The 24,267-nt window shown below is 38.7% G+C and overlaps 1 protein-coding gene across 3 annotated transcripts in view; it reads right to left on the bottom strand.

The window, feature by feature from the left end:
* The window catches only part of IL17REL (interleukin 17 receptor E like), a 50,248-nt gene extending 30,984 nt beyond the window's left edge, over nt 1-19,264 (bottom strand). For all 3 annotated transcript variants that reach the window (XM_068164307.1, XM_068164290.1, XM_068164297.1), the window contains exons 1-2: nt 19,143-19,264; nt 438-465 (exon numbers count right to left, since the gene is read on the bottom strand). In XM_068164307.1, coding sequence (XP_068020408.1) covers nt 438-465; nt 19,143-19,244 — 130 coding nt within the window. In that variant the 5' untranslated portion in view covers nt 19,245-19,264. The remainder of the gene's footprint in view (nt 1-437; nt 466-19,142) is intronic.
* Between the last annotated feature and the right edge of the window lie 5,003 nt (nt 19,265-24,267).

The following is a 24,267-nucleotide window of genomic DNA, read 5'->3' as shown; positions in this document are numbered from 1 at the left end:
GCATTTGAGATGCTGATGCAGAATCCTCTCAGAGAGGACTGCTTGCAGTGCAGCTGCCTTCTACTTCCCTCTCAAGAGACTGTGTGCGGTGGAGGAGTAATTGATGGATGCTTCAGGGTACAGGTAATTGAAGAGCTTCTATTATTTACCATAGGCAATAATAATAACTAGAAACAATAAACACATGTGAAACAACTAAGAAAATTCTCTCATCAACCATCTACTGTAAGGAAAACCATAAAACAAGAATGCAAAGTCATTATTAACCTATCATCAGAAGCTACCAATTTTCAGTGGTCTGTACAAGGAAACCGGTGGCAGACACCCTGTCATGACAGGGATCTGATGTCACCAGGAAAGTGGCTTTTTTATCTGCAATAAATTACCTTCATTTTGCAAAAGCAAATGTAATAAAAATGTGAATGAAGTATACTCACTGGAAGGTTTGCTTTTACAATGAATCCCCTGCAAATAGAAACAAAAATACTATAAAAGCTGAAGTAACAATAAAAATAAATACAGCTTAGTCATTGTACACAAATATGAACATACTTTAAACAAGCCAACATATTCACAGTCCACAACAGAAATAATTTTCAAGGTAAAACAAAACAACAAAACCAATTCAAATACTGTGAAAATTTACATCACTACTACATTTGACAGCCTCATACATATAGGGACACAGGATCAGCATTATCTTTATTTTCATGTGTTTCTACTGAGGTGTAATTGTTATAAAAATTATCACAATTCTATCAAATAGATACATCATTTTATGAGGTACTGCCACACACACTAACCAAAAGCTTATTTCTTCTTATTTATTTTACTATAGACTGCTTCATACCAAGGCAAAGAAACCAAGTTATTTATTTAAATGGAGGCTATCTAGGACATTGTAACTATTATGCTTTTTAAAAATCACACTAGGCCAGTGGAAGAAAATATTACAGTAATTGCCAATGAAGTTTAGAAATAAGACTTCCCTTTATATTTCTGAGAACTATCTGGCTCAGAATCCTGAAAATGAAATTATTCAGGCACAGTACTGATCATGTTCAAGTGGGAATTGTTTTTGTCAGAGGCAAAGAGAACCTGACACTGAGATTGTAACAAGATTCCAGGTATCTTTCAGACAGCCTACACCTATTTTCACAGTAAAATAAATACTTAACTACACACTAAAATTCTGCAGGGTATGAAAATAGCAAATCATATTTTTACTGCTATCCATGACATTCTAAATAGAGGCCATTACATATCCAGCAAATACTTTTTTCTGCAGTTCCAGCATTCAAGTTTCTGACACAGCACTTAGACCAGTATTCCTTTGTACACGCCATACGTTTCCCATTGCTTTCCTTCAAAATCAGTATGTCATTCACAGAAACACCTTGGTCTCACCCTCAGAAGGAGCGGGCACCACCTTATCTCCTCTGCTCTCAAACTGACTGGCAGTTATTGGACTTTTTAAGTCATTTAGGGTCTTGTCAATAAACCAACACACTGCGAGTCTTAGAGCCAGTAAAATTCTCTCAGTGGACCTTTGGAAGTTCTCAAATTGTAGACAAGCACAGGGACTGAAGCCTGGGTAAACATTAATATATCATAAAATAGCGCTTTTGCTTGGTCTTCCATGAGGCTTTCATCCACATAAACACATCTGTCCTTGTAAACACAGCTGTAGAGCAAAATCATATTGCCACAGGTCAGAAATGACAGCATGGTCACTACCCTGCAGCAGCTGCCACCTTAGGCTTAGAAGTTTGTTTTCTTTCCTTCATTGCTGCTCTTCATCTTCAGCTAGATATGCTTGGTTTTAAAGACATTTAAAAAGACAGTGACAAGTATCTAACATGGATTCATTTCCATTGCTTTGTCCTTTTGGGACTTTCATTTTTAATAAGCACTTACAGAGCTAAGTTGCAATCCTCTACAACAGGCAGTTTGTCACTGTGACTCATAGAAGTGCAGATACATAAAAGGTGGAATTTTAAACCACTTATAAAAAGACAGAGATGGTCACACACTTTCATAGCCTGAAGATCATAAAAATTAGTTGTGATGTTGTTGAAGGCATTGCTTTGGCTGCTTCTACACAATAATCCTCAGGGTAGAGCCTATTGCAACAGGACAAGGGATAATGGTTTTAAACTTAAAGAGGGTAGATTCACACTGGATATAAGGAAAAAAACACTTCTTATAATGTGAGCGATGAAATAGAGGAACAGGTTGCCCAGAGAGGTGGTAGATGCTGCCTCCCTGGAAACATTCAAGGTCAGGCTGGATGGAGCTCTGAACACCCTGATCTAGGTGAACATGTCCTGGCTCATTGCAGGAGGGTTGGACTTGGTGGCTGTTAAAGGTCCCTTCCAATATAAACTATTCTACAGTCCCATAAGGGAAATCAAACTTCTTTACAACTGTTCTAAAACTGGGGTACTTCAACAGTTTCATAAATTCCTCAAAGCCCCCTGAAGGACTGAAAAATGTAACTCATGTGACCTCATTTCTGCTATAACATGTTCATAGAATTACATGTCATTTTTTTCATTTCTGCCCAGCCCCAAAAGGCTTTGTTGGTAGTTTGCCAATTCTCCCAATGCACGCTCATCAATAGAAAGAAAACTACAGCTTTCTTAAATAACTGAGTGCAACACTAAGTCAATAGAAGTGGAACACGCCAGCTCAAATAACAACTGCTGTTTCCAAGCTCTAATTTATAATTAGTTCTAAGCAAACCCTGCAAGACTATGCAGAAGGACAATTTGATATCAGTCTCTTTATCCGAGGTTCTCCATGGCCTTAGGGAGTGGAATAGGAAAATATACAAAATAACTGTAAAAAGTGAGTGACTTAAAGAGACGGTTTTCTAGAAAACCAAACTGTTGGACCAACTGGTTTTTGAGCCACTGCTTACTGGAATAAATTAATCTCTAATAAGGTTGATAATTTACCAAATCCTTTCATATTTTTAACTTTCCATTTTGCAGCCAGATTGATAAGGTAGCTTGCCAGAGTTCCCAATTGCCAGTAAATACTTTTTAGAAAATCATGTTGAACCTCTGTAATCTTTCTTTCTGGTTACAACCACAGGATCCCATTCAATTAGGCAGCAAAAATCTGACAAAACTCTGAGGATTCAGCATTTCAGTTAAAGAAGGCCAGTGCTTTGGAGCCCCTGTTATGACACCTGGAAAATGCAAATTGTATGTGAACAAATTCTCTTAAGTTACAAACATGAAAAAACCCACTCACTTCTGTGTTGCTGTAGGATGATGCAGAAATCCTCCACTAGGTTCCAGTCTATCCTAATTAATTATTGTTTTTCGCTGTTGCTCAGATGGATCCTACCATCTGACCACCTTCCAGTTAGATCTTGCATTTATCTTCTCATCCATGGTGGTATAAAAGAAGTATCATTGATTTCTGTTCTGGGAGGCAGGTGTTTTCTCATTCTAGGGTATTTGGTTTTGCTGTGGGTGAGGTGCTTTTGGGAAGGTTTACATAAATAATCAAACATTTTCTCAAGCACTTGTCAGTTACAATAGCCATTTGGTTACAGCTAAATTCCCTTCCCCCCTCCCCACCCCCCCTTTTTTTTTTTTTTAATAAGTATTTCTTTTAATTCTGCAGGACCAAGGAGGCATGGGGTGGTATTTTCTTTTAAAATCATTTTGCAGCATAGTTGACAGAGACCAATTGTCTCAAAGAAGTCAAATAAATTAACCAAGTTCCTCTCCCACTTTCTTTATCTTTTGTTTTCAGGAATTTTCAGTGATGAATGCAATAGAAAAACATAACACATTAAAACCAGAATGGAAATTTTCTTCCTCTTTCACAAATGCCGTGGGTGTCTTTTACGCAAAAATAAGATTCTGAACATGATAGTACATTTTACTCCTATGCAGAGAGCATCTTTGACTCATATCTGCTTTGGCAAAGTGCCTAAGCAAAATATCCTTACACAATGCACAAACAGTTAGGGATTTTCCTATTTCTCTAGGGTTTTCCCCACTCGAGGTGTTGCTCAACTGTAGCTAGAGGTTATCTGAACAGACACCACGAACATGCAGCATTCTGAATAGAAGGTGTGGTGCCAACTTTTTAGCTAGCACAGCAACTTCTACTCAATGTAAGTCAATTGCAATATAATATTGCTTTGTTTAAAGATTGCAGAGAAGAAAGTTAGATCAGCAGAGGAAGACTTGGATTTGGGGGCATAGAAAGTGCTTTCATGAATTAAAATTGCCAGGGAGAAGAAATAAATATTAGACCTGCTTTCCATTTCTTCTAGGATGCCCAGGCACTGAATCAAGTGCAGAATTCTGGAAATTTTCCCCTGAATGTTCTGTCACACAGGAAAGAGTCTGAGGCAAATTTGTTTTCATAGTCTACATGTTAGCCCCATTGTACCTTGATGATGATCAAGTTGGTGGCAGCTCTTCCATAACTCGATAAGAAAGAGTAATATGCCTGAAAAGTCTTAAAATATATTTATTAATTTAGACACACTTAGCATTCATTAAATAAGGTGAGTGAATTAGTCATTGAATTAGACTGACACTTAATTAGAGACATTAAAGTCAGTGAATGTAGAGTGAACAGTTTTCCCTCTTTAGAGATCCTCAGTAGCAAAGCCATCACTTACATCCTACTTCAGGTCCAACTGAAGAAAAAGGAACACAGCCATATTCTGATGTTTCCCTCTATTTCAGCAATTTCTGTTCTTTGACCACAATTAAAAGTAAGCATGGGACTGTACATATTCTTACAACACAGGGAAAGTGCAATCTTGCAGTAACTGTTGCTCAAATCATACCGAAAGGCTGATAAAGAAGATTGCTTCATTCGTGTTTGTTTTGATTCCCAGTCAAGAGGAGATGCTCTGCATAAATCCATCTTGTTTTGCACACAATTAGAAAGGATCTCTAGATCACCAGGCCTAGTCACCTGAAAACCACAGGTACCACATCATCTTTCAAAAACTAGGGAAGCTTCATTTTAAAATCAGCCAGGCTTTCGTGTGCCATTCCAGAAGTCCTTGTCTCCACCAGCAACAAATATTTTCATTTTTAACACAAACACAATAAGAGTTAGCTTGTATTGACTTCTGATTGTGATATTTTCATTTAAATAAATGGTTTCCATCCTGGAATTTACTTTCCATTTCTCTACAACCAGTAATATAACTCTTTGCTTTTTCATAAGACTATAAAAGCCAACTATTTTATTCCTCTCTAAAAAAATGGCTTTCCTTCTTACCACCACCCTTCTCAGCAGGTATTTCTACTTTAATGCATCTGTCCAAATGGAATGACCAGAACCACACACAGTTCTTAGGACAGTTTCCTAGCAGAGTTTATCTGGTGCCTTGTAAAGTGCTAACATTCTTTATCTCTGGGAGCACCACAAGCATGTCATATCAGAGAGAGCACTACTCACTCCTTTCTATATAAGCAGCCCATCAGCAGTCATCCTTTCTCCATCTGCTAACTCCATTTAGTTCATGCAGGGAAGAGCCTGTAGAGTCCTAAATTATTTCTTATGGCCTCTAGTGAAAAACCTGACGATATTAATGTGATCTCAATCACCTCCATAAAGATAGAGGTTCTCTGAGCCATGGACAGCTACTTCACAAATTGAAACAGCTGAGTATACTTTAGCTTTTTCCAGAGCTATTTTCACAGGCAAAGGAGATAATGGCTTTGCATTGGATATATCCTTGGTGCTGTTGGGTATTGAAACCTCACAGGACTTTTCTCAATGTACTCTTACAAAGGCCACCATTGTATCTTACCAAACTGCATCATGGTTGGGTATTTATAACAAAAAATCATGGTACTGGAAACAAGTGAAAAGGAAAAATAGTAGACCTACAGAAGACAATTGGCAATTGGGGGGGGGGGGGGGGGGAAGTGGTTATATTTACTGAGACTCAGAGGAATTATAATTACTAATACACATAATACATAAAATTAGAAATGCTAAAAATTCATAGTTAGTACTGCTGATAACAGAGTTCTCAAAAAAACTTTTCTCAAAAGGAGTATCTGTATTAGTTCTGATGTCATATATAATTACTTCCATCAATGAGGTAACACTATCTTATTGATGATCTTTTTTAATTTTTGGCAAAAAATTTTGTTCTTCAACTTTTAGTGACAATGTAGTGATTAGAAACGTGAACAGTATGCAATAGGATCAGCTAAGCAATCACAGAAGGAAACATTTGGACTGATATCCATGCAGAGAGGAAATAGGCACGTGAACTTAGGACAAAGCATTATTTTGGACTACTTTAACCTACCACTTGTACAAGAGTGCCTGGGCATTGCTAGGGCTTTTTACAAAATGCTAAAAAGAAAACATCTGAGTCACACCTGTGCATTATCCAGCTCTGAGTCTCTCCATATGTGTTCCAAGCTGAGAAAAAAATATTTTGCCACATCAGTGCAGTGCTGAATCTGAGAGGATAAATGCAGCTGAGAAGTGGGATATTAAGCTCAGGCTAAACACAGTGCTAAGAATGTCATACACTTTCTGGAATAGAGCTAGCTTGTGTCCCACAGAGTAAGGTGACATCTGCCTGTCTTAATTCCACGTCAATGTGCTCTCAACTAAATAGTGAACTGACAATAAACAAACAGGAGAGAGATTATTTGGTTTATTGAAAATTATTGGACAATCTTCAGCAAGGCTTTACAGTGGTCTAAAGCACAGACTTGCACCAATTTTTGTTTCCTGTGCCATTTGCCATTGCACATGCACATGCTGAAGTATGGACACTGTTCTTCACAGCCTGCTGTTTATCACAAGGCCAACACCTCCACAGCAGTCTAGCAGCACTTTGGCAACACAGAGCACACAACACTCATGCCCTTTACATTCTCCCCCTTCTATTTACCTGATACTATTCAGGTATAACAGAGATTTCTGATTTTAAGTCAGTATGTATTCCCTCCTGCACTGTATGAATACAGAGGAATCCTGTTCCCATATTTTAACTGGACTGTCCAGTATCCATATTATGGAGCAGAAGAAGTAAAAGAGTCACCAGCATAGTAATTATATTTCTGGGAACTCTTTGCAGTGACATGCATTTACTCTTTAAGCAAATGTCCAGTCAAAACAATACAGTTTGAGTTCTCACAACTGGGAAGAATATTCTTCCTTAGTATTTTTTTGTCAGTGAATTGTATGTAAAAATAATGCTGCCACACAAATAGGGCTTACATAAAAAACACTTGATTTTAAATTTATTGGACCAAAGGGAGCTATGACAGGCTGAAATAAAAGCTGCCTCTTCTATTGTATGCTTCAACTCCAGCAGTAGATGCAGAATTTGCTGGAACCAACAATATGTTCTAGTTTCATTCTTTTTCTCTTTAAGAAAAGAAGAAAATAAAATTTAAAAATCAATTATTTTGATGTCATGTTTCCTAAAATGTTAACAGAGGTTGTTGAGAAAACAGAATTGCATACAATACACAAGGCATAATTAAAATGTTATTTGAATGCCATACCCTCAGCTGGTACAAATCAGAGCCATCCCATACACAGAGTGTCAAAAATTTCAGATCATTCAGCTGCTTGAAAGGACAACTAGTCTACCAAGTCAGCACTTCTAGTCTAACAATTCTAACACACCATTAATGGTTATTTCAGTGAATGACTGCAGATCTCATACAGAGGATGGCAAAATGGAATTAAAGAAATTTAGGATCAAAGGGGTCTCTGGAGGTCACTAAGTCAAACCTCCAGATAGAAGCTGCACTGTCACCACCAGCAGATGAAGTCAGCCACTTCTTTGACCATTTCTTGAAAAACTGGAGAACATAGGCTCCACAAGCTCTCTAGACAACCACAGATAATCCCATGCTTTGAGGTTAGGATGGTAGCATTACCTCTGTAGCACAAAAGAGGTTCCAATTAAAACTTAGTCATGGTCCCTCAGCCACATTAACAGCACTGAGACTTGCCATCTCAAAAGTCACTGGAACCAGTGGGCAGTGAGATTGCTACAGAAAAGGAAAAAGAGCAAAGCAAGAACTGAAGTGAAGATTATGAGAAGAGACCCTCTAGGAAAAGAGTTGTTCCCCCTGCTACTGCTAGAGGCAACTGGAATTATCTCTTTTTTTTCTCTTTTTTTTCTTTTTTTCTTTTTTTTTCCTGAAGACTTTTTCTATTCCAGCTACTGTTGTCTCATACACTAGCACTATTGCTCAGCAAAAGAGAGGGGATATTGCAGGCCTGGCTTTCCAGTGCTCTGGCATACACAGCAAACCCCTCGTCATTTTACTCTAGGCAACTACTCACTTTACTTATGGTTGGAGTCAGTCCCAGGAACAGAAGAGTGATCTACTGTACACTGTGACATTTATAAATGACAGATGCAACCCTGCTCACATTCACAAATTGTGGAGGACTACAGCTGAGTGAGTGGATTTAAATGAATACATGATTTAAATTTTCTACTGATTTAAATGAACTTGGAATTAGGAGGGGAAAAACTTTTTACCTGTTGTGGTGGGTTGACCTTGGATGGATGCCACTCTATCACTGCCCCTCCTCAGGTGGACAGGGGAGAGAAAATGCAACAAAAGGCATGTGGGTTGAGCTAAGGACTGGAAGAGGTCACTCACAAGTTGCCACCATGGGCAAAACAGACTCAACTTGGGAAAAATTAATTAAATTTATTACCAAAATCACAGTAGAATAATGAAAAAATAAAACCTAATCTTAAAACACCTTTCACCCACTCTTCCCTTCCTCCTGGGCTCATCTTCACTCTCAATTTCTCTACCTCTTCTCCCTTAGAGGCACAGAGGGATGGCAAATGGGGGTTGCACTCAGTTCATCCCTTGTTGTTTCTGCTGCTCCTTCCTCCTCCCACTCTGCCCTTGCTCCAGCATGGGGTCACTCCCACAAGAGAGAGTTGTCCACAAACATCTCCAATGTGAGTCCTTCCCATGGGCACCAGTTCTCGATCAACTGCTTCAGCATGGGCTCTTTCCATGGGGTGCAGTCCTTCGGGAATGGATTGATCCAATATGGGTACCCCACAGGGTCACAAGTCCTGCCACCAAACCTGCTGCAGCATGGACTCCTCTCTCCACAGATCCACAGGTCCTGCCAGAAGCCTGCTAAAGTGTAGGACTCCCATGGTGTCACAGCCTGGTTTGGGCATCCACCTGCTCCAGCATGGGGTCCTTCATGGGTTGCAGGTGGATATCTGCTCCAACATGGTCCTCCATAAGCTGCAGAGGGACAGCCATCCTTACCATGGTCTTCACCACAGGCTGCAAGGCAACACACCTGCTCCAGCACCTCCTCCCCCTCCTTCACTGGCCTTGGTATTTTTGTTTATCCTGGAAGCTGTGCTCAGGGTGATCGAACACCTGTACTACAACAAATGCTGACACGGACAACAATGCAACAACGTAGCACCACATCTATGTGTCTTTTAAACACCTCCAGAGCTGGGGGTTCAACCATTTCCCTGGGGGGGCTATTCCAGTGTTGATAACCCTTTCAGTGAAGAAGTTTCCTCTACTACCAAATCAAAACCTCCTCTGATGCAACTTGAGCCCATTCTTCTTGTCAATTGGGAGAAGAGACCACCATCCAGCTTGCTACAACCCCTTTTCAGGTAGAGAGCGATAGTCTCCCTTTCTGCAGAAAAAACAACCCCACTTCCCTCAGCTAATCCATAATACACTATTAATTGCCACCTAACAAAAGAGGTATTTAAGCTTATTAGGCACCTCCTTTTCTGATTTGAAAGCTCCCTGGATGCTTCCAGTTTAGTGTTTAGCTCCTGGCCAGAATGAAATTGGAATGACATCTAGCTCATGCCGGAGCTCTTTGGGATAGTATAAACTCGCTTGTCAGACTCACACATCCCCCTACATAGCAGGTGGTTGGAGAAGATTTAATAGTAACAGAGGTTAAATTAACAAAGTTCAAGCCTAGCTTCTTTCAAACTGGAAATAGTAGCAAAGCAGAATACAGGCATGTTCCAGCTTTTACATGCTAGTTTTCCAGTCCTTACCTCAAGGGACAGTCAGATGCAACAGTCTCCTTAACCTGAAGCACTCTGAACCATAAGTTGTCTGTTTGCCATGCTGCCTACAAAATGAGAGGGTTTTCCAGGGCACCTGTCAAATCCAGTACTTAATTTTTCCATTGCTTAACTTAAGGCAGCATCACACTGAGCATGCAGATTTCTCATACTGCCATGACAAATTGGTGATGCTTTCTCATTTTCTCCATTTAATGGCCCAGAATCACAGGAAAGGAACAGGCTCATAGAATGGGTAAATGTTGCACAGATACTATGCTGAGAAGTCAGGGGCACAGGGGTTTAATAAGAAAAATTAAATTGCTAATACTAACCCTGCCAGCATGGATCACATAAAATGTAGAATCAAAAAGCGAACTTGGCAATAATTTGTTATAACAGTTTTGAGACATCAGAGGCCATGTGTCAGGGGTGGGACACCCTTCAAAGCCCTGGAGAGAAATTCAGGAGCACATATTTCTGGTTCTCGTAGCTCCCATTAAAAAACCATGTTTCTCCCCCTTCTTGATAAACAAATTTCAAATCTAAGTAAATTGGGAACTAACCCTGATTATAGTTCTTCCTGCTCAGAAATATTATTAAATGTTGACTGGCTTTATTCTGTCCTTATTTTATGCTGCTGTGTAAGGCCATAGAAATGATCCCTTGGGCCACGCTAGAAGCAGTGGTATGTCATTAGAGGCCTTATTCATTCCTGGTGCAACAGTATCGGTTAAAGAACTGCTTCCATTACAGACTTAATGATAAAGTTGCCCAACTAGATCTGATCATGCTTGCTTGAGCTACAGAAAGAATCTCACCACAGTGAAATGTGGAAAACCTAGTACATGAAGATGAAAAACATCAGGGTTTGTGTCTGTCTGCTTGAAAAATGTTGAAAGAATTCTTTTCTAACTATTCACACTTCTATTATTGTGACATCTGAAAGTATTTAATCCTACATCAGAAATCTTACATCAGACCCTACATAAATGCCTTCCCTACTATAACAGGAAAGCCCTACTGAAAATCTCTACACTGTGCATTCCAGCTGAAACACTTGCAGTTTGAGACAACTGATACAGAAGCTAGTTACAAAAAGAATTAGAATTAGAATTAGAATTAGAATTAGAATTAGAATTAGAATTTTAGAATTAACCAGGTTGGAAAAGACCTTTGAGATCATCGAGTCCAACCTATCATCCAGCACTATCTAATCAACTAGACCATGGCACCAAGCACCTCATCCAGTCTCTTCCTAAAAACGCCTCCAGTGATGGTGATTTCACCACATCCCTGGACAGCCCATTCTAATGGCAAATCACTCTTTCTATGAAGAACTTCTTCCTAACATCCAGCCTAAACCTCCCCTGGTGGAGCTTGAGACTGTGTCTTCTTGTTCTGGTGCTGGCTGCCCGGGGGAAGAGACCAACCCCCACCTGGCTACAACCTCCCTTCAGGTAGTTGTAGAGAGCAGTATGGTCTCCCCTGAGCCTCCTCTTCTCCAGGCAAAGCAACCCTAGCTCACTCAGCCTCTCCTCATAGGGCTTGCGCTCCAAACCCCTCACAAGCTTTGTTGCCCTTCTCTGAATAAATGTGGAACTGTGGAACAGTAATTCATATAAAATAAAACATGTAACAGATTACTAAAAAAGTCTATTTCTGGTTTTAATGTTTCAGGGCTTGGGAGGGAAGTTGGAATAATCATGTATTTGGCTTTATCTTGTGTATCTTCTACATTCTGCAGCTGCTAAAGTTAGCACAGTCCAATTAAAGCAGGCAGATGTCCAAAAGAAGGTGTTCCAAAAAGGTAGGATTCTACTAACTTTAAAACAACAGCATTGTTTAACCTGACTCTCTTGATCATGCTGTTGTCCCTAGAGGCAGCAATAATTCCTGGGCATGGCCTCAGCTTATTAAATCCATCATTGTTAGTACCTTCACAGGCTGATTATATGTTGCTTCACCCTATGTCTCATTTTTAATGATAGCCCTTACTCACTGAAAACCACCTATGCCACACATTCACCTAAGAAGGGTTTTTTGCCCCTATGTGGAAGAGAAAATGAGATACAAAAGGCAGACTGAATGGTAACACAGATGTGACCATGCTCAAAAAGTTTTACATTTAAAATGATGGTGAAAAAATGAAAAGAACACATACCACTGACAAAAACTAAGCATTAAGCATGATCTAATGAGACTTGCAAATGTAAATTTAAAAAATGGGGAAAATTACAATACTAAAATATCAAAATTGAAAATTATTGGAGAAAACTGTCATTGCAGTCATGGAAAAAAGAACAGCAGGTCAAGGAGATGAGGAAGTAGGAAAAAGATCAAGGAAGTTTGCATATGTAGGGATGAAAGGGAAAAACAGAACTGGAGACAGTGAAATGTATTAACTGCAATAAATTCTATTTCCTTAAAGTTTTCCACAAAAAGACAATGAATGTACATCTGGTACTGTACAATGCTGTTTGTGATTCATACTTTCTGAAAACATGCAGGCAAGTAGAGGCAACTCCAAGACAAACAGTTTTCCAGAAATTATTGAAATTTACCATACATTCAAAACAATTACTTGAAACATCTTCTTGCAAGAGAAAGAGCCACAGAGAATTTGCAAAGTACGACTAAAACTGTCTCCATTTTTGCACAGACACTTGCTGAATGAGACTGTATGTTCCATGAAGTTTTGGCAGTGCATATTTTGCAGCACAGCAAGGCAGATTGTTGGGTCTGTTAACTGTTCAGAAGAAGTTAAATATGACTTGAAAGTCCACCTTTAGGTCCCACAAAAATAAAAAATTATTAATGAAAGCAGAGATACTATGGATAGAAAATAATTCAAGATGCCCTTTACTCTGCATTTCTGTCTTAGGAAGAATGAATGACCTTCATCTGAGACATATGAAAGATTTTCTTAGGCAGAGACCTCTGTAAGCCCTACAGCAATCTATTCCAATGCTCAGCATCATTAATTACTGTGTCTTTCCAGCTTATTCATGACCTCAGAAAATTCTGGCCCAGTGAATTCCTACAGTTGTAAAGGCAGGGTCAGGGCTGTGATGTGTCCATATCACATCTGAGTATACATAAATTTACTGCTTCTACAATCATCCCTAGCCAAGTAGTTCAGAACTAGTCTGGAATTTCCTGTGCAACACATTGCTGTTTGGGCCATATTTTCTCTTTTGTGTCTTTTAGGATGGCAAACAATTTCCTAGTTAAAAAAAAAAAAAAAAAAACCACCAGCCAATAAAGGTTAAAAAAAAATCAGAAGGAAAATTATTTTTCCAAGAGTATGAAAACTACTACACAGATATCTGTGCCAGAATTGATATCTAAAATCTAGAGATCTCCTGTGAGAAGGATGGCAATGCAATGCATAGAACTTTAAATTTTGGTTCCTGGTTTGAACAGCCTGGTAGTCACAGCATTCCATGTGGGAATTCATGGCTCCCAGAAATCAAATTCATTACAATCAGAGATAGGAAGAAACTCCTTTCTTAGATCCATATTACATACACAGCTGGGATTGAGGCTTAGCATCTCAATGCTGAGCCAAAAAGACAGGTTAGTATCCAAAGCTATCCTTAGAAAGAAGTCTTTTAAACCCCATTTTTGGTCCTGCTTATCTCTGATCATCCCTGGTTCTCTCCCATGCATAGGCGTTCTGTCAAGAAAGGAAGAATGGGGCAATATAAATAAACATGACAAAGTAATAGGTACAGCATTGCCAGCTTTAGTAAATGTACAAATTAAGCTTATCACGGAATCATAGCATTGTTTAGGTTGGAAGGGACCTTTAAAGGTCATCTAGTCCAACCACCTTCCAATGAGCTGGGACATCTTCAGTTACATCAGGTTGCTCAGAGCCCCATCCAATCTGGCCTTGAATGTTTCCAGGGATGGGGCATCTACCACCTCTCTGGGCAACATGTTCCACTATTTCACCACCCTCACTGTAAAAGATTTCTTCCTTAAATAGTCTAAATCTGCCCCTTTTTAGTTTTAAACAATGACCTGTTGTCCTGTAAAAACAGCAAGCTAAAAAGACTGTCTGTGTCTTTCCCTTTAAGTATTGGACAACCACAATAATTCTCTTCTCCAGGCTGAATTCCAAATCTCTCAGCCTTTCTCCATAGATGTGCTCTAGGCCACTGACCACTTTTGTGATCCTCCTCTGGACCCATTTGAACAGGTCCATGTCTTCCTTCTGCTGAGAACTCCAGAGCTGAACACAGGACTCCAGGTGGGGTCTCATCAGCACAGAGGGGCAGAATCACCTCCCCTAACCTGCTGGCCACATTTCTTTTGATGCAGCACATTTCTTTTGATTCTTTACTGCAAAAATTCCAGATATGTCATGCTACATTTTTTTGTTAAGGTTATTAACATTCCTAAAAAAAATTGTACTTTCTAGATTAGTTAATTCCTAGATAACTTACAAGCAGCTTCCCAATTGAAAATCAGTCAGACAGCAATATTCTGCAGCTGTGAAAAGCACCTACTCCCAAATCACAATATTCACCACCAAGTTTTGGGTCTAAATGGAGTTGAAGAACATCCTCTTTCTGCAAGATCAGGGCTCAGAGAGAATCATGAGGTAAAATTCATCGACTTTTTTTTAGTTTATTTCATTTTTTTGTGTCTCCCCCCTGCTATGGGTACTGATTGCACAAACAGTTTGAAATCTCATGGTGGTGAAGCTTCTAGCACTTGCGTTGTGTTTCAGTTTTGGGATGCTTTGTCAGGGCCAATTCCAACATCTTCTAATTTCGTGCCTCCAGCTTTCATGATTGTCTATAGTGCCCCTGCTTTTGCTACTCCAATGGCTTATTGTTTTCCAGACTTTGTAAACTTTCTACAGAGCTTTTGAGGAAGGCAGAAGTGACAAAGAAAAAACCCAAGAGTTACTGCTGAATTTTTGCAAGTTCTGAATTGCAAAGCTCTCTGTATCTCCTCTTCTAAAAGAAGTGGTGGTAGATGCTCTAATAATGAAGAACACTTGAGAATTTTCTAAGTCCCTGTTTGTACCTGTCACTGGCTGCATTTTTCTCAGGGGTGAAGAAATGGGATGGCACCCAACTAGTGGCATAGGACACAGTAGAAAAAATAGAAGCTAAGCATCTCTTGCCATGAGCTACTTTTGACCATAAGAGCAAAAGTAAAACACAGTCCAAGAGGTAAGTCAACAAAACTTGCTAAACTGCAGCTCTCCTGACTTTAAGTATGACTGCTTTGACTAATGAATACTTAACACTTTAATTATAGTATTCAGAGCACTTAATTAAAACACATAATTAAGACATAATACAGAAAGGTCAGCACAATTTTGTACTTGTGAAAACGGAAGAAAGGAAATTACTTGAATAGGGCCACACAAGCGAGTCAATGACATGTAGGGATGCAAACCCCAGGCCTTCTGTCTAGGGCATGGTCTCATGGATTGTATTGCATCTCAGCAAATATTAGCAAAAGGTGTGTTTTCTATTTTTATTCATCTCTTCCAGTCACCGGGTATATCAATGTAGACACAAGAAAGTGTGTGGTGAATCATCTTTCTGTGTCAAGACTTCACACTATTTCTCTCTCTCACTCAAGAAATCCAGGTCTCTGATCAATCTCATGACATTTTCCCGTCTAAAACTAGTTTTTTAAACAGATCTTAGAGTAGAAATTAATTTCACCTAGATTACTATGACCATTTTTTAGAGGCTGGAAATCACTTTTATGATACAAATTGATCACCTTAACAATGAACAAAGAATGCCAATCAATGTCAGCTGAGTCAGTGGCCTAAGGGCTGTATTCTACCTCTGGTGTAGTATTCAGTAACAATGGACTGATCTATGGCATAAATATCCAGTATAGAAACACCACATACTTTAACTGTACATAGCATGAACAGGCAGCAGCTATATCAAGAGTTTGCTGCCAATAACTCTCATAATTGCAGGGAAACCCCAGATTCAGTTTAGGGTTTCCTTCTTTATCAATGGACTTTGAAAATGTTACTACATTTAACGGTAGACAATACAAATACAATTTCATAGTTTCTGGGTTGTATGTTGTTTTGCTTTGTTTTTTTTTAATGTAGTGCTCTTGGTCTTTACCAGCTGTTGAGTCAAATTTAGCGTAAGCTTTTTCTTTTGTGTATAGTCTGCAAACAATGTCGATTGTAAAATGAGTAGGGCTGGGATTCCCCTAGGCTTTTGCAGGGAAACTTGGTTGATAACCATATTTGCTATTGGGTGAGGCATGGAGACCAAGCCCATTGTATTCAACCATGACATACCAGAATATCACACAAGCTGCAAAGCCAAGTCATTAAAATAAGGAAGAAGAACTAAATCATATTACATTAAAAGGCTTGGTTGTTCCTTCACCATCACTCAGCCTGCAATAGTATATTTTCATGCTGTTTGAATTTTTTTGTAGTACTTTCATAAGCATCTAATGTTTGGGCTTTTTTCTTTTCCTGTACTGAACAAAAGTAGAGTTTGTATACAATAATGAAGCTTGGATATGGCCTTATACAAAGCAATGCAGCGAGGTCTTGCTGAATACTCCCAGTAAAGTAAGAATGATATGTAAAGCTGAAGTAAGTTCCAAAATCTAAACAGGTCAGTGTGAAGAGCTTTTAAGTTACATATCTCAAAACATTCATTTCACTATTTCCCTCTTAAGTACAACCAATGCTCTGATAAGGAGTACCAAAGGAGGTCAACACTACTTAAAAATATTCAGGGGACATAGCCACCTTAATATCTAGTTTGCTGCTCAAACTCAACAGTTTCGGGGGCAGGGGTGGGGGGGGGGAGGAGGAAACAAAAAAAAACCAAGGCAAGTTCATTGCTTTATTCCCATATTGCTTTAGAAAGAACCACATAATTTCATAATTTCAGGGCTGACTTGGCAGAAGAGAAATCTGCTATAAAAACTTACAGGAGAAATTCATAAACAAAGAAACAATAGGAGCTACAGAAAACTTCTTATAATTCACAAATTAGAATATCTCATTAGCACATTAAGAAAATTGCTAGGGGAAAACTCCTATATTCATTCTTTACTTCGTGATTCGAAATGCTATTGCCAAGGGCAGCACACCTGTATTGCACATAGACAAACTGTAACATTTGCTTAGTGCCCCTATAAATTTAGGTCACTGAGATACAAATAATGGAGAAGATAAACTTCTCCATTTTAAAATAACTTATGGAAGAATGGGGTTGAGGCCAGAAATTCTGGTCAATTACGTAGGGAAACTGAAGGTACTTCCAAAGGAAAAGGAAGAAGTTTTCTCTGACAAGCTAGTCATGAGACTCTAAAGTTCATGCAGCTACAATGATTTGCACTAAACTGAAAATGCTCTGCTGGCAGTAATTTTTCCTGTTGAGATCATTAGTGTTCCCAGTGAGAAAACATTTTTGTCCTAAAAAGTCATTAATGCATTCAAGATTTCACTGAATACAACTAGAAGCAGCATTACATAGAAAACATGAACTGAATCCCATCTTTCCCATCACAAATGATTGATTGATTGATTCCATTATACTGGAAATGTCTTTCCCATGTAAACTAAAAATAAATCAATCAGTAAAGAAAGAAAGAACTCCCAGTAATCCAACCTTAAGTGTTGGAGAAACTGTAAGAATGGGAGCCAGTCCACCAAACCTCAGGGGTTTGTCTATATTTTAGGCATCCTATGAATCCGTCTTCTTTAGATATATACTTAAGATGTGACAGAGAAAAGTGTCCTTTAAGTTGTCCAGAGGTAAATTCTACCCTAGACTGGATCCCACTGAAAAAAACAAAAACCTTGATATTGTTTTTTTTTACATGCTGAGTCTGATAGTCATAGACTCTTTGGAGGGATAAATTAGAACAGTAAATAATCTCGATTTTAAACTCTCACTGCAGCAGACCAAGAAGCATTTTTTTTTTTTAACACACCTGTGCTGGCATTCATAAACATGAGCACGTGAAAATTCTTGAAAAGTTCTCAGGAAAGTACATCTAGAGGTTAATCTTTTATGGCTATTTATTTTATTATTCTAAAAACGTTATCTAAGTGGATAGACTACAGAATTTAATGTGGGAATATTAAACAACTTTAAATATAGAGGAGATATTTCTCCTTCAATCTAGTATTTTATAAATATCTTTATTCCTGATATTTTCTAAGTTACATATATAAAATATAGAATAAATTACTGCAATTTAGGTACTAACTTATATCTGGGTAGCACCACCACATCTAGACAATCTTTAGTATGTCTCATTGCCTGTCCTCAACACTGACATCTTCAAGCAGAAGTCTGTACAGACACTTTCATGCCACCAGTTCCACTCCTCCCTAGCAAACACATAGTTACCCTCTACTAAGACTGCAAGTCAGATTCCCTATTATTTTAACCTTTTTTTCTTTATCTTTCATTTTATTCTTACCTTTTCTGAATGCCAGCAGAAGCAGCATATCTCCATAGTGCCCCTTTGTGGGTATATTTGGAAACACACAAAATTCAGAGCTATTAAAGAGATGGTATGGTTCACATTCCACTTTTATGCACATACCTAAGTCATTAAATGTAATATTGCAGTTGCATTCAGCCCACAAAATGAGAGACAGGTTTTACTCTTTCTCAAGCTTAATTCATTTATTAACAGGGAAAGTCAGTACTTTGTATATTCCTACCACAATTTGCAATTTCAAACCTCCCTTCCTCCCTCCTCTGCAGTTGTGAAACACTGCTGCTGTTGTGAAAACTGACTCTCTAAAGTATTGAATATTAACTGAAGTGGTGGGTTTTTTTCTTTCAAATGCAAAAGATTGATCTAAAAAGGTACTAACAATAGCAGCTGAAAATTATGGAAGATGCATTTTCTCACTCCATTCCTAACAGGAATCTTTGCTGCTTTGGATACTTAATTCAGAATGACAGGAATATAATGTTTAGAACAGCTGAAATATTTTTCCATCGTTGCTTTCTTACTCTTCTGGCAATTACTTTGCCAGCATACAACTACTGTATTAATAGATAGCAAATAGGAACAAGTATAAGATTACCTGAGAACATGAAAGCCCACATTCTTCAATCCTGGGAATAATGTGACAATCAGAATGCCAAAAAAGAATTATTAGCAGAATCTGAACATGAATACTTATCATCCTAATTAAAAAAAAAAAAAAAAAAAAAGGAAAGGGAAAAGCTCGGAAGAAACCTTCTGCTCTGACAATTCTCCCTCTTGTGCCAAAACTTTAATGTGAATTTTAGTCCCTCCCACAGCACCTCTGAGCTCCTCCCTCTAAAACTTTCCAAGGACTGAAAATTGTTAGTTGTGGGAAACAAACATAATGCATGTTCAACTAATTTCTTATGTTTCACAGTGAAAAATGAGAAATGTGAATTTTTGACAAACACAGTTAAAAGCCTTTTTCTTCTGGATTTCATGTCAGTTTTAGAACAGTTTTAGCAAATTTCTTGTCTTTAAATTCTATGTATACGTGGGAACTGTTTCTACAATGATGCAGCAAGAAGGTTCACTGCAATCCAAATGCATTCTTATGCCTACTTATTTTCCTGGCTTTCTAATGCATTGAATAAAATCAGCTTTGCTGGGGTGGGTGTCTTGGATTACTGGTTTCTTGTTTATCATGAGCAGGAATCTGTGCCTTGAACTTAATTCACTTATTTGTTTCTATCAATGGAAGCCTCTGGTTCTGTAGGCTACCTCCAGTTTGGGGATTTTAAACACACTTGGGAAGTCTTCACACTTTGCTAAATAAGCTGTACATCACCTGATCTGAAAGCAGGGTACCAGTGAGTCACAACAAATCATCATGTTACCATAACAAAATGCCCAGGAACACCTTCCTGGGTGCTACCTTACATCGTCCCACTATCCATCACAAGGAGCAAGTATTCCAAAAAACAGCCTCCATATGAACTACGGAGTATCTGTGGTGTGTATAGGTGAAATAGGGAGTTAGTCCTTCATAGAGAGGTCTTGCTCACAACTCAGGGATATCTTTCAGTAGGACAGTGTCAGAACTGAATTCCCCAAAGCCCTCACAAAACCTTTCACGTCAACTAAAGTAGGGAACACACCACCTGCTAGGATGTGGCTTTACCAAATAGACAATGTCTGCTCTACCACTGTATCTACTATATCTGTATTTTAAGATACTTACTTGTGAGTCCAGTTATAAGACTTTACTGTCAGAACATATAGAGTAGTATCAATCATGGTACTGAACTTGCTGATTGCTAATTTTTAACCATTTTTTTTCATCTATAAATAAAAGTACACCAGATCAAAGGTCTACCCAGTCCACTCTCTCATGCCTAACAGAATCAGTAGTATATGCTTAAGAAAAATATTAAATCATTTAAATAGGCTATTTCTGTGAGTTATTTTTAACCTATATGCTGCCACGTTCCAATAGCATGTATCTTAATGATTTTCTGAATTAAAAAGCATGTGCACATCACTGGTTTTAACATCTGTTTCTGGACCTTTCTTACCTGAACTTGTGCAACTCTGTGCACCTATTTAATTTTGGTTTTCAAAACTTATTGTAGTAATGAGATACACAATTAAACAACTTTATTGTTATTTACTTTATTTGACAATAAGCTTTTTTTAAAATCATGCGTAAACAAGCACAACCTACTTTTCTATTCCTACATGATTTATATCCTGGAATTTATTCTATTATGTCAATTTAGAGAACCCCCATTAGGTTGATATACCCACTAAAAGCTGGGCAGTATAATAACCCCATGCCATATGTTTTGAGAACTATCATCTATGCATAGGAAATGTAGCTCTTAGGCTCCCTGCTCAAATAGGACTCTAATTCTTGATAATAATTACTGGAAATAATTTCTTGATAACAAATTTTTATTATTTATTGTTCCTCACAACACCTTACCTATGTTTTAAGCAATATTTGTCTTGTGTTTGATGTTTTTATTACTTCATTCTTGAAGAACAGATGATGACAAATTATGTACTGTCCTGCTTCTCCCAGTGTTCCCTCCATCTTATAGGGGAAAAGAAAAAAAAAAATAATAGGAAGTACTTCCTTTTATACGTTTGCAATATAGACCTTTTGCACTTTAAAGCTTTATTAGTGCACTGGTCAAGTATATATGGATATAAGACTTAGGCCACACCTTGAGTACTGTGTCCAGTTCTGGGCTCCTCAATTTAAGAAGGACATTGAGACTCTTGAACGTGTCCAGAGAAGGGCAACAAGGCTGGTGAGAGGCCTCGAGCACAAGCCCTACAAGGAAAGGCTGAGGGACCTGGGGTTGTTTAGCCTGGAGGAGGTTCAGGGGAGACCTTATTGCTCTCTACAACAATCTGAAAGGTGATTCTAGCCAGGAGGCGGTTGGTCTCTTCTCCTAGGCAACCAGCACCAGAAAAAGAAGACACAGTCTCAAGCTGTACCAGGGGAAGTTTAGGCTCGAGGTGAGGAGAAAGTTCTTCACAGAGACAGTCGTTAGCTGTTGAAATGGGCTGCCCAGTGAGGTGGTGGAGTCACCATTCTTGGAGGTGTTCAAGAGGGGCCTGGATGTGGCACTTGGTGACATGGTTTAGTAGTCATGAGGTCTTGGGTGACAGGTTGGACTTCATGATCTTTGAGGTCTCTTCCAACCTTATTGATTCTATGATTCTATGATATAAACCAGCCAAAATCTAAAAAGTAAGTAGCACCTTAGGAGCACTGGGAAGTAAAACAAAAACAAAGCAAGGCATTTGTCATTAATAATAATTAAGACGAAACCATGTACAAATTATATCCTCTAAGCACACAGAGGAAAAGAAGGTTTTCAGGAGTGGTATATATGGATTCACCAATCTGATAGCCTCATCTCAGCAAAACTGGATATTAGAAAACATTTCTTAACTAATAGAGTGGTCAGGTGTTAGAATAAATTGCCCAGGGAGGTGGTGGAGTCACCATCCCTGGAAGTATTCCAAAAAGGCACCCGGTTTAATGTCCTTGGTGGTGGTGGGTTGACTGAAGGATCTTAAAGGTCTTTTCCAGCTGAAACAATTCTACGACTTAGTGAAAATTTGGCCCATTGTGACTGTATAGTAAAAAAACACAACACTTTTACAAGAGGGAGAAAATTAAAGAGAGTTGTCATGACAGATATTACAAGTAAAAACCATACACTTCAAAATAGAAAACCAACAGGTATACAACCTTACCATTAAATCGTGAATGCCACATGAATTGGTAACACAAGGTGCTTCTTACTGTAAGGTATTTCTCATACTTTAAAAGAAAAAACAGCTAAGTATCAAGTCCTAGTGGAGGCCATTGACAAGTGGAGCCCCTCAGGGATCAGTACTGTGACCAATTTTGTTCAACATCTTTGTTGGTGACGTGAACAGTGGCATTGAGTTCATCCTCAGGAAATTCCCACTGGAGGGACCCTGGCAGGCTGGAGAGGTGGGCCCATGACAACCTCATGAGGTTCAACAAGACCAAATGAAAGGTCCTGAATCTGGGTCGGGGAAATCCCAAGCACTGATATAGATTGGGCAGTGACTGGCTTGAGAGCAGCCCTGAAGAAAAGGACTTCGGGGTGCTGGTGGATGAGAGCTCAACATGAGCCACCAGTGTGCACTTGCAGCCCAGAAAGCCAATCGTATCCTGGGCTGCATCAAGAGAAGTATAGCAAGCAGGCTGAGGGAGGTGATTCTCCCCCTCTACTCCACTCTGGAGAGACCATGTCTAGGAAAACCATTTCCTTGAAAAGCATGAACCAGCAGATGACAGTGAAGTGGGAAGTTAGTTGCCACAGTGCCAGTCTTTACAATGAATAAAGTGATGCTATGTAGCCCTCAAAAAAAGTTTTGAAAATGTTATAAGTAGCAGTAACACCAGCACTGTTAAGATAACATATCTGCTGTCCTGTACTGTACCATCTCAATCCTTCAGCTGAACATGTGTACCCACATTTTAAACTGAATTTTAAAAAGTAATGCTTTAAAACTTTTTCAGAGCAAAGAGAAATTTTGTGTGACTTGGAGTTTTTTAGGCAGATCATTCTGAAGTATCACAGGTGTCCTAATGGAAATCAGTGCAGTAGCAGACAGTATGGAGTAGGCTGCAGTTTTAATGATCTTTTTTTAACTTCTCTTTACAATCTTGAACTTCAGTGTTTATACAGTGCAGATAAAATCATTCTGATTTTATATAACTTTTTATATAGATCAGATGTTGGACAGAACATAAATACAAAAAGAAACAAATTTAAGATTAACCATATTGAAATAAGTGAGACTCCACAGACTTCAATGGAAATGGGTTAACAAGCAGCAAACATGATGCATAATTTAAACCACGACTGTTGGCAAAGAGAACATATCCTGAGAACTCAGCCTGAGTGAGTCAAGGCCTCTGCCTAGAAAAATAAGAGTGGAGTAGTTGTTATTAATCCTGGTTATTTGTTAAATGACAAGCCTGGGACCAGTCAAGAAGCAGTCAGGATCCTTGCACTGTCAATAGAGGCCACTAGGAAAAGTGAAGCTACACCCTATACACATAGCATAGAGGTATAGAGGTAGGAGACACTCCATAGGTATCTCCCTTCTAGTGGAACTTCTGAAAACAAGCCATGTCGGCGCACCCTCTAGCAACCCAGCCCTCGCAGAAGCACTTGGCATCTTGCAGTTGCTGGGAAGCAGAGCTGGTAATACAGAACACATTTCCAAGTTCCTTCTTGATGCTTTAAGTCTGATGGCATAAATCACAAGACTATGCAATATGCAATATAAAAGAAAATCATCTAACGCATACGGTGTTTTAACATTCTTATTTTTCCCTTCAAGAACATAGAGGTGGTAAGAACCCTAACAAACTTTGCACATCTGGATCTCACCCTCCATGGGTCACAAGCAGCAGAGCAGAAAAGAACAAGGCTTCTTTAAGCCTAAACACTTTGCCCTTCAAAGAAACAGCTACTACCAAGAATCTATATAAAAGCGTATCTTGGATTGGGAGATACATCAGATTTTAAAAACTGAGTAAGTTAGGGGGAAAATAGTTTCTAAAAAATTAAATTGTTTTCTGTTTTACATTTTTTCTCCAGAAACAGTTTATGTTTACTGGTCAAAAAGGAATAATCATAACCTGTTCACTAAAGGGATTATTTTTTTGAAAAAATGAA

The sequence above is a fragment of the Melanerpes formicivorus genome, unplaced genomic scaffold (assembly GCF_026170545.1).
Source record: "Melanerpes formicivorus ecotype bairdi unplaced genomic scaffold, bMelFor1.0.p_v2 SCAF_3, whole genome shotgun sequence".
Lineage (NCBI taxonomy): Eukaryota > Metazoa > Chordata > Aves > Piciformes > Picidae > Melanerpes > Melanerpes formicivorus.
Note: the sequence above shows the minus strand (reverse complement) of the source record. Positions and strands in the feature narration are given on the sequence as shown.